We start from the raw sequence: 17648 nt of genomic DNA on the forward strand, positions 1-17648 counted from the left end.
TAATTTGCATTTTCGACAAAATAATCTTAAAAAATAGATGATATCAATTTTATAGTTCTCGAAAATTTTAAAAGAAGTAACAAAAACAAAATATATTTCAGAAATATAAAACAATAATAATTTCTCATAAAATATGGAGTAATTATAAAGTAAGGGAATACAAAATCTTAAAAGTAATAAAAACTGTAAAATTAACATTATTTAAATTTCTGTTTAGTTAATATAAATTAGAAAATAAAAACAGCAAGAATGGCAACAAATAATTTAGGAACTAAAATAACTCACTAGTATAATATTAAAAATAACAAAAAAAAATTTTCGAAAAAAAATATAAAAAAAATTTTACTAATAAATATTTAATAAAATTAAAATATTGTCATGATAAAATTTTTTAAATTTTTAAATGTTTAACATAATTTAAAAACTTTTTTTTTCAATTTAAAGTTTCGTTTTATTAACTATCGCTTCACTTTCTTCACAATTATTCGCTTCAATGCTCATGTGCGGTGAACCACGCAGAAGAGAAATTTGAGTCAACAAAAAGAAAAAAGAACCTGAAATTAGAAAAAAGTTTTCGTAAAAACTAAAACATAAATTGAACCAGGTTTAAAAATCAAACTATATAAACCAATAAAATATTATTTAAAAAACTTGGCTTTGCTGCATGAGGTCGTGGGTTCGATTCCCACTGCTCTCAAGCTGTAACGTTATTGAGTAAGGTGCTATAAACTCCTGCTAAGCCAGCACTTAATCAGCAGCTTAATTATCGACAATTATAATCTTTATAATATTCCAAACTGGCACAGGCAACTCGAGACTGGGTCAGGGTAACATATATACCTCCATGTTTAGGCTGTAAAGTTGACCTTCCCACATCGAGGATAAACAATTATAAAGAAAAAAAAACTTACTAGCCAAGTAAAATCCTGGGTAAACGATGTACAGTGCTTCCCTGAAACCTAAAACTTTGATCATAGGTGGTACTATAAGAGGGGCATTCCCTCCAATATCATTGATCACAAAAATAAACATAGCGATCGCTGTCGCGCGTGACTGGGCAGGAAAGAACTCAACCAAAACAGTGAACAAAACTCCGAACCACATTTCCGCTGTGTTTTAAATAAAATTTGATTACAATAAAGTCATCGAAACTGGGTCGGGGTAACTGTTGTTACTCTTAAAAAAATATAAAACTATTTACCGAATGAATAAGCTTCAAAGAGCGAAATAAAAGCATAAGGCGGGAAAAAGTAAAACGTTCCCGCCGCTAGAGGGCAGGCTATTGCTTGACTAACGACCAAAACCCACAATCTTGTTCGTACACCTAAAAAAATTTGATTTAAAATTAAACCCCCAAAAAAATGGAATATTTCTAAATACAAATCTACAAAATTTTTGTTATATTAATAACACTGTCAATTTACAAATAATAGGACATTTATATTAACCCCCTTATACCCTATCCCTTCTCTGAAAATAAAACTGTTTTATTGTACTTATTTATCTTTAACATGGGAAGGTCGAATGCACAACCTAAACATAGAGTAACATCAGTTACCCCGACCCGGTCTCAAGTTGACAGTTAGGGATATATTAATTTCTCAATAATTAAGCTGCTGATCAAGTGCTGGCTCAGCAGAAGTTAATATCGTTTATAGCGCCTTACTTAAGGGCTCTACAGCATGGAAGCAGTGGGGATCGAACAACAGAACTTATGTAGTAAAGACAAGGGTTTTGACCACTACACCATGCTGCCAACCTTCAATTTATGTCAAAATTTTCAGATAATGCCATTTTCGAAAACTATTTTAGAAAAGTGTCCATTCAGTAAAATCGAATTTTTAATAATATGATCAAAATAAAGATTACCGTATTTAGAAGCGAGTAAATCGGACAAAATTCCACCAGTGATTATCCCAATCGTTCCACCAACGATGGAAGTTAAACTCATCCACAACCCCACCTCTGTGCCGGGGTAATATTGATCAAAATATAACTGACTGTTGTAAGACCAACAAAAACTTGCTGAAAAAATTAAAATTTGATTTAGATTTTGTTATCCTCGATGTGGGAAGGTCGACTTCATGACCTGAACATAGATGAATATTTGTTACCCCGACCCAGTCTCGAGTTACTCAAAAGCACTACAGCATGAGAGCAGAAGGGATCGAACCAAAGACGTCATGTAGTAAAGCCAAGTGATCTGACCACTACAGTATGTAGGGTGAGGTTTAAAGCTTGATTCCCAGTAGCGGCATGTTGAAGCACCGACTAAGGATTTTATTGCATAAATATAAAACTCACCAGAATGTCTGAATGAAGCCCCAACCAGTAACAATAAGATAGTTGGAGATTTGATAAATAATTTGAAAGTTGTCAAAATTGATTTCAACACCGACTGCTTTTCTAAATAATAAAATTTATAGCCAGGTTTATAAATAGCTTAGTTAAAAATATAGTTTGCAAAATAGGCCAAATAACATTTAAACATTTCTCCAAAAAAATAAGAAATTTTACGACAGACTTAAAAAATACAATTTTTATAATGAAAACGGCAGCATGGTGTAGTGGTAAGAACAGTTGCTACACCACACATAAGGTCGTGAGTTCAATCCCCACTGCTCTTATGCTGTAGCACCCTTAAGTAAGGTGTTATAAACGGTGTGAACACCTGCTGAGCCAACACTTAATCAGCAGATTAATTATCGGACAAATATATTGAATAATATCCCAAACTGCCAAAGTCAACTCTATGTTTAGGTCGTGAGATCGATCGAATTACAGAAAACGGGTTCATTTATTAAACATTTTATCAAAAGTATTAAATACCAAAGTCTGTCTCATATTTGTTATTCTCTTCAGCTTGTTCTATAATTTTACGTTCTGGTTCTTTGACAGAGAAATATAAAATAATCGCCATAATTATGCCTGGAGCTCCAGCTATAAAGTAACACCAACGCCAGCTCTAAGAAAAAATTAACAAAAGATTAGTTAAAAATCAATTCAAAACAATAAAATTAATTTTTTGGGGGTTGATTTGATAAAAAAACCTAAAAATAAATTGTTCAAAAATAGGGTAGGCTACTACGTTATGAGAGTAGTTGGAATCGAACCCAAGTCCTCATATAGTAAAGCCAAGTGTTCTGACTACTACACCGCACTGTCGTTCAAAAATATTTAAAATATTTTCACCATTCCAAGAATGTTGGCGTCAGTCACATAATTTCCAACAGCAAATGCCAAACCATATCCAAAATAAATTCCAAAGTTGAAAAAACTCATCGCAAAAGCTCAAACTTTCTGTGAGAAAATGTCGGCCACCAAACTTGAGGTAAGAGGAGTACAGGCCGAAAATATGATATTATTAAGGTTTGTTAAGACCCTATAGCATAAGAGCAATGGGAATTGAACACAGAACCTCATGTAGTGATGCCAAGTGCTCTTACCACTACACCAAGCTTCACCCACAAATTTAGTTAAAAATATTAACTGGTACAAAAAACTTTTTTTTTTAAATATTTTTTTACTGAAACAAACTTTAAACTCACCCTGCCCCAAAACCAACTCTCAGCAAAGCTAACAACCAATAAGTGTCGGCAAATCCGGTGGTAAAAGTCATTACCGAGTAAAAGAAAACACTTGCAGATAATATCTGGATTCTAAACCATAAAATAAAAAGAGTTTTATAAAAGGTTAATTCAAAATTTAAATATTAAAAAGCAAAATAAATAAAAAAAAGTTTTAAAAGATTTTAGATTTGCATAGAAAATGGAGTTACTGACATTTTACCAAAAACTATATGCCCAAAAACACCATTTTACTAACTGGGTCAGAGTAAATGATGTTACTCTATATTTAGGTCGTAAAGTTGACCTTTCCACATTGAGGATAAATTAATATAAAAAATAGTCGGTAATCAACCTGTTATATTTATCGCCAACAATTCCCATTACAACTCCCATAACAGTAAAAATGGCAATAAACATTGGACCAGCAAGAACTTGGTATTCTATTCCCTGGCCTGAGTAATTTCATTCACAATATATCGTTCCATTCCATCCCATCTAAAAATTAAGAATATTAATAATTTACTTTGTTAGTTAGCATGTTGTAGCATCTTTGAGTAAGACCTAAGGTCCTGAATTTAATTCCCACTGCTGGCATTTTGTAGCATTCGTGTAAGGCCTGAGATCCTGGGTTTGATTCCCACTGCTGGCATGTTGTATCATCCTTGAGTAAGACCTGAGATCCTGGGTTTGATTCCGACTGCTGGCATGTTGTAGCATCCTTAAGTCAGACCTGAGATCCTGGGTTTGATTCCTACTGCTGGCATGTTGTAGCATTTTTAAGTAAGGCCTGAGATGTTGGGTTTGATTCCCACTACTGGCATGTTGTAGCATCGTTAGTTAAGATCCTGGGTTTGATTCTCACTGCTTAAGTAAATATCGACTTTATCTCGCAGTAAAATACAAAATTGCCGTTCTATCCCACATTCTGCAAATTTTTGTTAACGTTTACCTTTAGTATTGTCTAATATAGATCTAAGAAAATAAAATAATATTAGCATGCAAAATTAACAACTACTCACTGTGTTGAATTCTTCACATCTCTGCATTTTGTGTTTGACAGTTTTTCAACATTTATGTCCAAGGTCAAACAAGCCATGTCTCCAAAATGAACGTCCTGTGCCATTTCCTTTGAGGTGACACCAATCATAAAATGACCCAACTCCCCAAACCCATAACACAACATTAGGATTGTTATACAATACCAAAGATACATTGGCTCCCCTTTAAATGTTTTAACCATTTTCAAATTGTTTTCCTAATGTTAAAGTAAACTGAATTTAAATTCTGTTAAAATATATTTTTACATTAATTAATTAGCGATGTGGAAAGATCGACTTGACAACTTAAAAAAATCTCCAAGTTTATTCGGCCTTACTTAAGAGCGTTACAGCATGAAAGCCCAGTCTAGAAAGTGGGGCAGTTTTCGACGAGATCTCGTGCGTGCAAGCGTAAAAAAATGCGTGACCGCGTGTGCTCGCGTACCAAAATTGAGAGCAAGGGAAATTAAGTACAAGACCATGTATAGAAAAGCCAAGTAACTGTACGTTCAACATCGAAATCTTAAGGCTAGGTTAAGCCTAAAATAAAGCTATTTGTGGTCCTTTGTAAAAGCCTAAATTAAAGCTTTGGTAATAGGTTAATATAAAAATAAAAATGCGACAAAGTCAAATGCGCGACTTAAACATAGGTTAACATCAGTTACTTCGACCCAGTCTCGAGTTGCCTGTGGCCCCCAGTCTCGAGTTACCTTACTTAAGGGCGCTACAGCATGAGAGCAGTGGGGATTGAACCCACGACCTCATGTGTGGTGCAGCAAGTGTTCTTACCACTACACCACGCTGCTGGTGACAAACAGATGTGCAAATAAAATCATTTTTATTGGATTGTATGCAGCATAACTATTAAATATTTATATGTAGGTTTACGATTAAAATAAAAGCATGTGACATGGAAACGATTTAATGGTACAATAGTACTGTAGTTAACTTTCGTGAGTTAGCCAAGATCATATATAGTGTATTTTAATTGTTGTAATAAGGTCAAAAAAAAAAAATATTATTAATTTTTAAGGTATATATATTGGACATTGTATATTTATATATATGCAGTAGTTCGCCAACTGTATGCTCCATTATTTATAGACTGTATTTTAAAAAGGCGTTGCAGTAGCCTTTTTTTATTTTTATTTTGGTTTTTCGCGCATTGATAAAAGTAAATAATAAATACGATATACAATTAATATTACAACAATGCGACGGGAAAAAATGACAAAATCAAATTAATGATTTAAAACATGCCAAAAGTATTAATGTTTACACAAATATATTTAAGTATGTTATGGCATAGTCACCAAACCTAAATATATATTGGGATTGTATATATATACAGTACTTTGCCCACTGTATGCTCCATTATTTATAGACTATGTTTTTTAAAGGCGTTTAGGCTATATAGCTTCTTAAGTTTAATTTATTTCGACTGAAAAAGGCCCTTAGAAAACAGTTTACGGCGGTTTATGGAACAATGACCGCTTAAATTGGCTACAGAACAGAAAATCCATGCCATAACCTAAGTTTAAATTGCAACCACGGCCTGGTAAATTCTTTTCGAGCCTGTATCTGTTTAAAATCATATATCACAGTGTTTGTAGGTTAAAATACCGCGTGATGACGTCATAGCGAAAGACAGTCTTCACGACTGAGTGGATATTGACATAGGAAACGCACAAGACATAAGCGCTTAAGTTTCACTGTTAAAATATAACAACCCGGTTTTGAACAATAAATATCTGCAAGTTTAATAAACATTGTTAGATTGTTTAGTTATGAAGTTTTGATTGTTAATAATGGTTAAGAGATGGCCAAGAGAACTTATGTTTGTTCGAAGCGGAAATTGTTTTTAAGTTTTGTATTTCTGCTTCTAATTTCGGTTGCTTGCCTGGTCTGGACTGTCAACTTTTCTACAGAATATAAAACAGCGACCACGGACTCGGCAGTTGCTTTGAAACGATTATTCCGTCATAAAAGTAAACAATGGAAACGGAAAAAGGCGGAAAGAATTGAAAATCGAAACTTCGCGCAAAAAGAAATTGAAATTTTAGAACGAATACAAAACAAGAGCTTTGTTGAACCTGCAAGAAAAAATAATAGACCAAATGTTGAACGAAAAAGTAATTTTAAATTCAAGAAGAAAAATCTGCAAAACTTCACAACAAGAAGTGACGTCATCTTATTCTGGTACACCCCCTTTAACGAAATTACTACGGCACTTGAATTTTTATTCACCGATGCCAAAATTATCTTAACTTCAAATCAGTAAGTTAAATTGTTTTCACTTAAAATACCATAATTAAAAATTGTTAAGTTTAACTGCCTGGGGTCTTGAGTTTGATTCCCACTGTTGGCAACCCTAGCATGTTGAATTTTTTTAATAATATCAAACACTGCCATATTGTATAAAGTTCTAAATTTGTTGTTTTTTAACTGAAAATAAAATTGAGGACAAAGAAAAGTTTTGGTGGTATTTATTCTCGATGTGGGAAAGTCAAATGCGCGACTTAAACATAGAGTAACATTTGTTACCCCGACACAGTCTTAAGTTGCCTGTGGCAGTTTGGAATATTAAAGATTATAATTGCCCGATAATTGATCTGCTGATTAAATTTTTGGTTCAGCAGAAGTTTATACAGTTTATAGCGCTTTACTCAAGGGTGTTACAGCATGGGAGCAATGGGGATTGAACCCACGACCACATGTAGTAAATCCAATTTTTCAGACCACCACACATTGCTTATTAAAGGCCTTAATTGTTAAATATTTTTTGAAATAAATCTCTTTTATTTAGAGCAAAAGTTGAAACTAGTAAATGTGGAAATAGTAGATTGGTTTTTGACCGAAAATATGAGCGGGAAAGTCGATTTATCGTTTTTCACGCTGTCCAATTTGATATTAATGACCTTCCAAAAAACAGGTAAAAAAACACCATACGACCGAAACCATTAATTAAACACCATACGACTAAAACCATAAACTAAACACCATGCAACCAAAACCATAAACTAAACACCATGCGACCAAAACCATAAACTAAACACCATTTTCTTTTATTTTTACCAGAACAGCAGACCAATTTTATGTTTGGTGGAGTGCGGAAAGTACGGCATCGATTTCACAAAATGTTTACCTCAAGGACTTCTTCAATCTTACTGCGAGTTATCGGAGGTCTTCGGATGTTTTTGTGCCTTACGCTTCTTTTACTTGGGTGCTAAAACTTATTTCGTAAGTAAATAAATAATTTAAATTGTTATCTTGTTGTTGATTGGTTTGATATACTGGCATTGTGATGTAGTGGTTAGAAGCTTAAATATATAAGGTCCTGGGTTTGATCCTCACTGCTCTCATGCTGTAGCGCCCTTGAGTAAGGCACTATAAACGGTATAAACTTCTGCTGAGCCAGCACTTAATCAGCAGCATAATTACCAGGCAATTATAATCTATAATATTCGAAACTGGCACAGGCAACTCGAGACTGGGTCGAAGTAACTTATGTTACTCTATGTTTAAGTCACGCATTCGACTTTCCCACATCGAGGATAAAGATATACACAAAAAAAAAAGTTAATGTATTTTTTGGTTATAAATACATTGAGGACAAACAAATATGAAAAAAATCTAGTTTTTTAACAGACCACGTTTTTATGTTTTTTTTGTAGGCCATTCTATTGAACCCAAAATCTTAGACGTAAGTTTTTTATTTTTTCCAGAAATCCAGAAAACGGCAAAAACTTTTTCAAGCAACAGAATGATTTAAAACGAAATTATGTTTCGGATGAAATCGATTTAAAATACGCGGTTAAAGATCTTCCGAAACATTCCCTCGCCATTCGTCACCAAACTAACTCAAACCCAAATATTCACAAAAATTTAAAAAGTTTGATAAACAAAAAAAATAGGTAAGTTTAATATTTTTCTTCTTTTTATTTATCCTCAATGTGGAAAGGTCGACTTCTTGACCTAAACATAGAATAACATGATTTACTCTGACCCAGTATCGAGTTGCCTTTAGCAGTTTGGGATATTTTTATTTTTTTTGTATATATCTTTATCCTCGATGTGGGAAAGTCAAATGCGCGACTTAAACATAGAGTAACATCAGTTACTCCAACCCAGTCTCGAATTGCCTGTGGCAGTTTGAGAGCGGAAGGGATCGAACCAAAGACCTCATGTAGTAAAGCCAAGTGATCTGTCCACTACAGTATGTAGGGTGAGGTTTGAAGCTTGATTCCCAGTACCGGCATGTTGAAGCACCGACTAAGGATTTTATCGATAAATATAAAACTCACCAGAATGTCTGAATGAAGCCCCAACCAGTAACAATAAGATAGTCGGAGATTTGATAAATAATTTGAAAGTTGTCAAAATTGATTTCAACACCGACTGCTTTTCTAAATAATAAAATTTATAGCCAGGTTTATAAATAGCTTAGTTAAAAATATAGTTTGCAAAATAGGCCAAATAACTTTTAAACATTTCTCCAAAATAAAGAGAAATTTTACGACAGACTTAAAAAATACAATTTTTATAATGAAAACGGCAGCATGGTGTAGTGGTAAGAACAGTTGCTACACCACACATAAGGTCGTGAGTTCAATCCCCACTGCTCTCATGCTGTAGCACCCTTATGTAAGGTGTTATAAACGGTGTGAACACCTGCTGAGCCAACACTTAATAAGCAGATTAATTATCGGACAAATATATTGAATAATATCCCAAACTGCCAAAGTCAACTCTATGTTTAGGTCATGAGATCAACCTTCTCACATCGAGGATAAAGAATTACAGAAAACGGGTTCATTTATTAAACATTTTATCAAAAGTATTAAATACCAAAGTCTTTCTCATATTTGTTATTCTCTTCAGCTTGTTCTATAATTTTACGTTCCGGTTCTTTGACAGAGAAATATAAAATAATCGCCATAATTATGCCTGGAGCTCCAGCTATAAAGTAACACCAACGCCAGCTCTAAGAAAAAATTAATAAAAGATTGGTTAAAAATAAAATCAAAAAAATAAAATTAATTTTTTGGGGGTTGATTTGATAAAAAAACCTAAAAATAAATCGTTCAAAAAAAGGGTAGGCTACTACGTTATGAGAGTAGTGGGAATCAAACCCAGGTCCTCATGTAGTAAAGCCAAGTGTTCTGACTACTACACCGCACTGCCGGTCAAAAATATTTAAAAAATTTTCACCATTCCAAGAATGTTGGCGTCAGTCACATAATTTCCAACAGCAAATGCCAAACCATATCCAAAATAAATTCCAAAGTTGAAAAAACTCATCGCAAAAGCTCAAACTTTCTGTGAGAAAATGTCGGCCACCAAACTTGAGGTAAGAGGAGTACAGGCCGACTCTCTGGGAAAAAAGTTTTAGGTTTTTAAGAGAATTTATTATACATACAAAACAAAAAAATATGATATTATTAAGGTTTGTTAAGACCCTATAGCATAAGAGCAGTGGGAATTAAACGCAGAACCTCATGTAGTGATACCAAGTGCTCTTACCACTACACCATGCTTTATCCGCAAATTTAGTTAAAAATAATAACTGGTACAAAAATCTTTTTTTTTTTTAAATATTTTTTGAATTACTGAAACAAACTTTAAACTCACCCTGCCCCAAAGCCAACTCTCAGCAAAGCTAACAACCAATAAGTGTCGGCAAATCCGGTGGTAAAAGTCATTACCGAGTAAAAGAAAACACTTGCAGATAATATCTGGATTCTAAACCATAAAATAAAAAGAGTTTTATAAAAAGTTAATTAAAAATTTTAATATTAAAAAGCAAAATAAATAAAAAAAATTTTTTGAAAGATTTTAGGTTTGCATAGAAAATGGAGTTACTGACATTTTACTAAAAACTATATTCCCAAAAAACACCATTTTACTAACAATAGCACATTTTCTATTAACTCTCTTTTACTTCAAAAAAAAAAGTTATAAAACAAATTATAAAAAAAATTAATCCCCACAGCTCTCATGATGTAGCGCCCTTGAGTAAGGTGCTATAAACGGTATAAACTCCTGCTGAGCCAACACTTAATCAGCAGCTTAATTATCGGGCAACTATATTCTCTATATTATCCCAAACTGCTACAGGCAACTCGATACTGGGTCAGAGTAAATGATGTTACTCTATGTTTAGGTCGTGAAGTTGACCTTTCCACATTAAGGATAAATAAAAAGAAAAAATAGTCGGTAATCAACCTGTTATATTTATCGCCAACAATTCCCATTACAACTCCCATAACAGTAAAAATGGCAATAAATATTGGACCAGCAAGAACTTGGTATTCTATTCCCTGGCCTGAGTAATTCCATTCACAATATATCGTTCCATTCAATCCCATGAGATTACATCTAAAAATTAAGATTATTAATAATTTACTTTGTTAGTTAGCATGTTGTAACATCCTTAAGTAAGACCTGAGATCCTGGGTTTGATTCCCGCTGCTGGCATAATGTAGCATCATTAGGTAAGACCTGAGATTCTGGGTTTGATTCCCACTGCTGGCATGTTGTAGCATCCTTAAGTAAGACATGAGATCCTGAGTTTGATTCCTACTACTAGCATGTTGTAGCATTCTTGAGTAAGACCTGCAATCCTGGGTTTGATTCCTACTGCTGGCATGTTGTAGCATCCTTAAGTAAGATCTGAGATGCTGGATTTGATTCCCACTGCTAGCAAGTTGTAACATCTTTGAGTAAGACCTGGGGTTCTTGAATTGATTCCCAATAAAATAATATTAGCATGCAAAATTAACAACTACTCACTGTGTTGAATTCTTCACATCTCTGCATTTTGTGTTTAACAGTTTTTCAACATTTATGTCCAAGGTCAAACAAGCCATGTCTCCAAAATGAACGTCCTGTGCCATTTCCTTTGAGGTGACACCGATCATAAAATGACCCAACTCCCCGAACCCATAACACAACATTAGGATTGTTATACAATACCAATGATACATGGGCTCCCCTTTAAATGTTTTAACCATTTTGAAATTGTTTTCCTAATGTTAAAGTAAACTGAATTTAAATTCTGTTAAAATATATTTTTACATTTATTAATTAGTGATGCGGAAAGGTCGACTTGACAACTTAAAAAAAGCTGCTGATTAAGTGCTAGTTCAAGTTCATACGGTTTATAGCACCTTATTTAAGAGCGCTACAGCATGGAAGCAATGAGAATCGAACCCAGAACCCTCATGTTGTAAACCCAAGTGTTTTTTTTTTGAAAATATCTTTATCCTCGATGTGGGAAAGTCGAATGCGCGACTTAAACATAAAAAGTATATATAAATTTAAAATTTGATAAATAAAAATTGTTCGTTATTCGTTTAAATATTAATAAAATAATAAAAACATTTTTCAGCAAAAAAGATTTAATTTATGCCAGAATATATCAGCTTACGCAAACAATTTTGGCAAATATTACCAGACCATAACTTTTCTGATATTTTTAACTTAAATATATCTTAACATCTTTTTATTTTTACTTTATAATTTGCTCGATTAATCTAAAAACATCTGTTTTTGGTCTGTTTACAAAATCACATTTCCTCAACGCGATGTCAACAAAAAGTTGAAGTAGTAACTCATATGCGGCGTACGAAAAATGTCACCACTTACTGTCACCAATACTCATTGCAAGAAATTGGACATCAAGACCTAAATATAGAGTAACAACTGTTACCTTGACCCAGTCCTAAGTTGCCTTTAGCAGGTTAGAGTATTATTGATTATATTTGCACAATAAATAAACTGCTATATAAGTTATGACCCAGCAAGAGTTTATGTCGTTTATAGCACCTTACTCAAGGGCGCTACTGCATGAGAGCAGTGGGACTTAAATCTAGGACCTCGTATAGAAAAGCCAAGTGTTCTGACTACTAAACCAGGCTGCCTTAACATAATTTAACTAAAAACATTTTACCAAATAAACATGAATTAGAAACTGTACAAAAAACGATGTTTTACCATTTTTATCACAAACAAACAAGCCCAAGATATTCACCTCAAAAACTACCAAGCGACCTAACTACTAAGACTAAAACGCAAGACATCTACCTAAAAACCTAGCAAGCGAACCAACTACTAAGACTGTAGTGCAAGACATCTACCAAAAATCCTAACAAGTGACCTAACTACTTAGACTAAAGCGCAACACATCTACCAAAAAATCTCGCAAGCAACCTAACTACTAAGACTGAAGCGCAACACATCTACCAAAAAAACTAGCAAGCGACCTAACTACTAAGACTGAAGCGCAAGACATCTACCAAAAAATCTCGCAAGCAACCTAACTACTAAGACTGAAGCGCAACACATCTACCAAAAAAACAAGCAAGCGACCTAACTACTAAGACTGTAGTGCAAGACATCTACCAAAAATCCTAACAAGTGACCTAACTACTTAGACTAAAGCGCAACACATCTACCAAAAAATCTCGCAAGCAACCTAACTACTAAAACTGAAGCGCAACACATCTACCAAAAAAACTAGCAAGCGACCTAACTACTAAGACTGAAGCGCAAGACATCTACCAAAAAAACTAGCAAGCAACCTAACTAATAAGACTAAAGCGCAAGACATCTAACAAAAAAACCAGCAAGCGACCTAACTACCTAAACGGACCAAAGCTTTAAAACTATGCCAACTTAGGGGAAAACAGTTCCTGCCATAGCGTAGGTGATCCGATATTCATAAAAGCGAACAGTCGATCAAAGCCATCGGCCTAAAGGCACTACAAGCTAATCAGACGCGCTTATAAAACCAACGAATATCCACGTACGGAGAAGTGGTTGGCCTCCCATTGTCGCTGGGAGGTCTCCCATTTACACTTCCCTAACTGTTAGTTGAACATCGAAATCTTGAGCCTAGGTTAAGCTTAAAATGAAGCTATTTGTGGTCCTTTGTAAAAGTCCAAGTTTACGCTTTGTATATGTGTTGGCTTAGCATAAGCAAAAATTTATTTTAAACGACAATTTTTTTGATTTTTGTAAATAAAAAATGTTTTGGGTGAAAATTGTGACATGTTGAAAATTGAAAGCTTGCGTCGTTCGTCCGGTTTATAAAATGCGGAAAAGCGGAATTTTTAAACCTTACCCTAATCTTCCCTTGAAAAGTATCTGCCCATACTCTTTAAAAATGAAAAAAACGACTTTTTACGTAAATATAGGAAAGATATTTAACATATTTAGAGCATGAGATTTTCTTAAAAGAGCATTTCAAGGCACAATATTTTAGTAAAAGGTAATTAAAAAGTTAATTCAGAACCTGAGTTCTTTTTTCATAATGATGCACACTATAAGGCTAATAATAAAGATGCTACAACATACCATCAGTGGGAATTAAACCCAGGATCTCAGGTCTTAAGGATGTTACAACATGCCATCAGTGGGAATCAAACTAAAGACCTCAGGTCCTACTTAAAGATGCTATAACATGCCATCAGTGGGAATCAAACTAAAAACCTTAGGTTCTTACTTAAAAATGCTACAACATGCCATCAGTGAGAATCAAACCAAGGACCTCAGGTTCTTACTTAAAGATCCTACAAACATGGCATCAGTGGGAATCAAACCAAGGACCTTAGGTTCTTACTTGAAGATGCTACAACATGCCATCAGTGGGAATCAAACTAAGGACCTCAGGTTCTTACTTAAAGATCCTACAACATGCCAGCAGTGGGAATTAAACTAAGGACCTCAGGTTCTTTTTTAAAGATTATACAACATGCCATCAGTGGGGTTCAAACTAGGGACCTCAGGTTCTTACTTAAAGATCCTACAACATGCCATCAGTGGGAATCAAACTAAAGACCTCAGGTTCTTACTTAAAGATCCTACAACATGCCATCAGTGGGAATTAAACTAAGGACCTCAGGTTCTTACTTAAAGATCCTACAACATGCCATCAGTGGGAATCAAACTAAGGACCTCAGGTTCTTACTTAAAGATCCTACAACATGCCATCAGTGGGAATCAAACTAAGGACCTCAGGTTCTTACTTAAAGATCCTACAACATGCTATCAGTGGGAATCAAACAAAGGACATCAGGTTCTTACTTAAAGATCCTACAACATGCCATCAGTGGGGTTCAAACTAAGGACCTTAGGTCTTACTTAAAGATCCTACAACATGCCATCAGTGGGAATCAAACTAAGGACCTCAGGTTCTTACTTAAAGATCCTACAACATGCCATCAGTGGGAATTAAACTAAGGACCTAAAGTTCTTACTTAAAGATCCTACAACATGCTATCAGTGGGAATCAAACTAAGGACATCAGGTTCTTACTTAAAGATCCTACAACATGCCATCAGTGGGAATCAAACAAAGAACCTCAGGTTCTTACTTAAAGATCCTACAAACATGGCATCAGTGGGAATCAAACCAAGGACCTCAGGTTCTTACTTGAAGATCCTACAACATGCCATCAGTGAAAATCAAACCAAGGACCTCAGGTTCTTACTTAAAGATCCTACAACATGCCATCAGTGAGAATCAAACTAAGGACATCAGGTTCTTACTTAAAGATCCTACAACATGGCATCAGTGGGAATCAAACTAAGGACCTCAGGTTCTACTTAAAGATGCTACAACATGCCATCAGTGGGAATCAATCTAAGGACCTCAGGTCTTACTTAAAGATCCTACAACATGCCATCAGTGAGAATCAAACTAAGGACCTCAGGTCTTACTTAAAGATCCTACAACATGCTATCAGTGGGAATTAAACTAAGGACCTTAGGTTCTTACTTAAAGATGCTACAACATGCCATCAGTGGGAATCAAACTAAGGACCTCAGGTCTTACTTAAAGGGCCTACAACATGCCATCAGTGAGAATCAAACTAAGGACCTCAGGTTCTTACTTAAAGATCCTACAACATGCCATCAGTGAGAATCAAACTAAGGACCTTAGGTTCTTACTTAAAGATCCTACAACATGCCATCAGTGGGAATCAAACTAAGAACCTCAGGTTCTTACTTAAAGATACTACAACATGCCATCAGTGGGAATCAAACTAAGAACCTCAAGTTCTTACTTAAAGATCCTACAACATGCCATCAGTGGGAATCAAACAAAGAACCTCAGGTTCTTACTTAAAGATCCTACAAACATGGCATCAGTGGGAATCAAACCAAGGACCTCAGGTTCTTACTTGAAGATCCTACAACATGCCATCAGTGAAAATCAAACCAAGGACCTCAGGTTCTTACTTAAAGATCCTACAACATGCCATCAGTGAGAATCAAACTAAGGACATCAGGTTCTTACTTAAAGATCCTACAACATGGCATCAGTGGGAATCAAACTAAGGACCTCAGGTTCTACTTAAAGATGCTACAACATGCCATCAGTGGGAATCAATCTAAGGACCTCAGGTCTTACTTAAAGATCCTACAACATGCCATCAGTGAGAATCAAACTAAGGACCTCAGGTCTTACTTAAAGATCCTACAACATGCTATCAGTGGGAATTAAACTAAGGACCTTAGGTTCTTACTTAAAGATGCTACAACATGCCATCAGTGGGAATCAAACTAAGGACCTCAGGTCTTACTTAAAGGGCCTACAACATGCCATCAGTGAGAATCAAACTAAGGACCTCAGGTTCTTACTTAAAGATCCTACAACATGCCATCAGTGAGAATCAAACTAAGGACCTTAGGTTCTTACTTAAAGATCCTACAACATGCCATCAGTGGGAATCAAACTAAGAACCTCAGGTTCTTACTTAAAGATACTACAACATGCCATCAGTGGGAATCAAACTAAGAACCTCAAGTTCTTACTTAAAGATCCTACAACATGCCATCAGTGGGAATCAAACTAAGGACCTTAGGTTCTTACTTAAAGATCCTACAACATGCCAGCAGTGGGAATCAAACTAAGGACCTTAGGTTCTTACTTAAAGATACTACAACATGCCATCAGTGGGAATCAAACTAAGGACCTAAAGTTCTTACTTAAAGATCCTACAACATGCCATCAGTGAAAATCAAACTAAGGACCTAAAGTTCTTACTTAAAGATCCTACAACATGCCATCAGTGGGAATCAAACTAAGGACCTCAGGTTCTTACTTAAAGATCCTACAACATGCCATCAGTGGGAATCAAACTAAGGACCTAAAGTTCTTACTTAAAGATCCTACAACATGCCATCAGTGGGTATCAAACTAAGGACCTAAAGTTCTTACTTAAAGATCCTACAACATGCCATCAGTGGGAATTAAACTAAGGACCTCAGGTTCTTACTTAAAGATCCTACAACATGCCATCAGTGGGAATCAAACTAAGAACCTCAGGTTCTTACTTAAAGATCCTACAACATGCCATCAGTGAAAATCAAACTAAGGACCTAAAGTTCTTACTTAAAGATCCTACAACATGCCATCATTGGGAATTAAACTAAGGACCTCAGGTTCTTACTTAAAGATCCTACAACATGACATCAGTGAAAATCAAACTAAGGACCTCAGGTCTTACTTAAAGATCCTACAACATGCCATCAGTGGAAATCAAACTAAGGACCTCAGGTTCTTACTTAAAGATCCTACAACATGCTATCAGTGAGAATCAAACTAAGAACCTCAGGTTCTTACTTAAAGATACTACAACATGCCATCAGTGGGAATCAAACTAAGAACCTCAAGTTCTTACTTAAAGATCCTACAACATGCCATCAGTGGGAATCAAACTAAGGACCTTAGGTTCTTACTTAAAGATCCTACAACATGCCAGCAGTGGGAATCAAACTAAGGACCTCAGGTTCTTACTTAAATATCCTACAACATGCCATCAGTGGGAATCAAACTAAAGACCTCAGGTTCTTACTTAAAGATCCTACAACATGCCATCAGTGGGAATCAAACTAAGGACCTTAGGTTCTTACTTAAAGATCCTACAACATGCCAGCAGTGGGAATCAAACTAAGGACCTCAGGTTCTTACTTAAATATCCTACAACATGCCATCAGTGGGAATCAAACTAAAGACCTCAGGTTCTTACTTAAAG

At 35.0% G+C, this 17648-nt stretch overlaps 2 protein-coding genes across 3 annotated transcripts; one reads left to right on the top strand and one right to left on the bottom strand.

Annotated features, from left to right (window-relative positions):
- Positions 1 to 438: 438 nt before the first annotated feature.
- Positions 439 to 3174, bottom strand: LOC145755958 (uncharacterized). The gene is made up of 7 exons (XM_082572172.1): positions 3051 to 3174; positions 2830 to 2965; positions 2305 to 2406; positions 1870 to 2025; positions 1202 to 1324; positions 912 to 1109; positions 439 to 554 (listed from the first exon to the last, which is right to left on the bottom strand). Exons 2-7 carry the CDS (start codon positions 2918 to 2920, stop codon positions 439 to 441), a joined length of 786 nt encoding a protein of 261 aa, XP_082428298.1. The 5' UTR covers positions 2921 to 2965; positions 3051 to 3174.
- Positions 3175 to 6350: 3176 nt separating this feature from the next.
- LOC145754680 (uncharacterized) lies at positions 6351 to 11549 on the top strand. 2 transcript variants are annotated; one of them, XM_082570782.1, is made up of 5 exons: positions 6351 to 6883; positions 7413 to 7538; positions 7685 to 7846; positions 8332 to 8520; positions 11462 to 11549. In XM_082570782.1, exons 1-5 carry the CDS (start codon positions 6426 to 6428, stop codon positions 11514 to 11516), a joined length of 990 nt encoding a protein of 329 aa, XP_082426908.1. In that variant the 5' UTR covers positions 6351 to 6425; the 3' UTR covers positions 11517 to 11549. The 2 variants fall into 2 exon arrangements, with proteins under 2 accessions (XP_082426908.1, XP_082426909.1); XM_082570783.1 differs by lacking the exon at positions 11462 to 11549 and adding an exon at positions 9488 to 9543.
- The last annotated feature ends 6099 nt before the right edge of the window (positions 11550 to 17648 follow it).

The sequence above is a fragment of the Corella eumyota genome, chromosome 6, assembly GCF_963082875.1.
Source record: "Corella eumyota chromosome 6, kaCorEumy4.1, whole genome shotgun sequence".
NCBI classification, from domain to species: Eukaryota; Metazoa; Chordata; class Ascidiacea; order Phlebobranchia; family Corellidae; genus Corella; species Corella eumyota.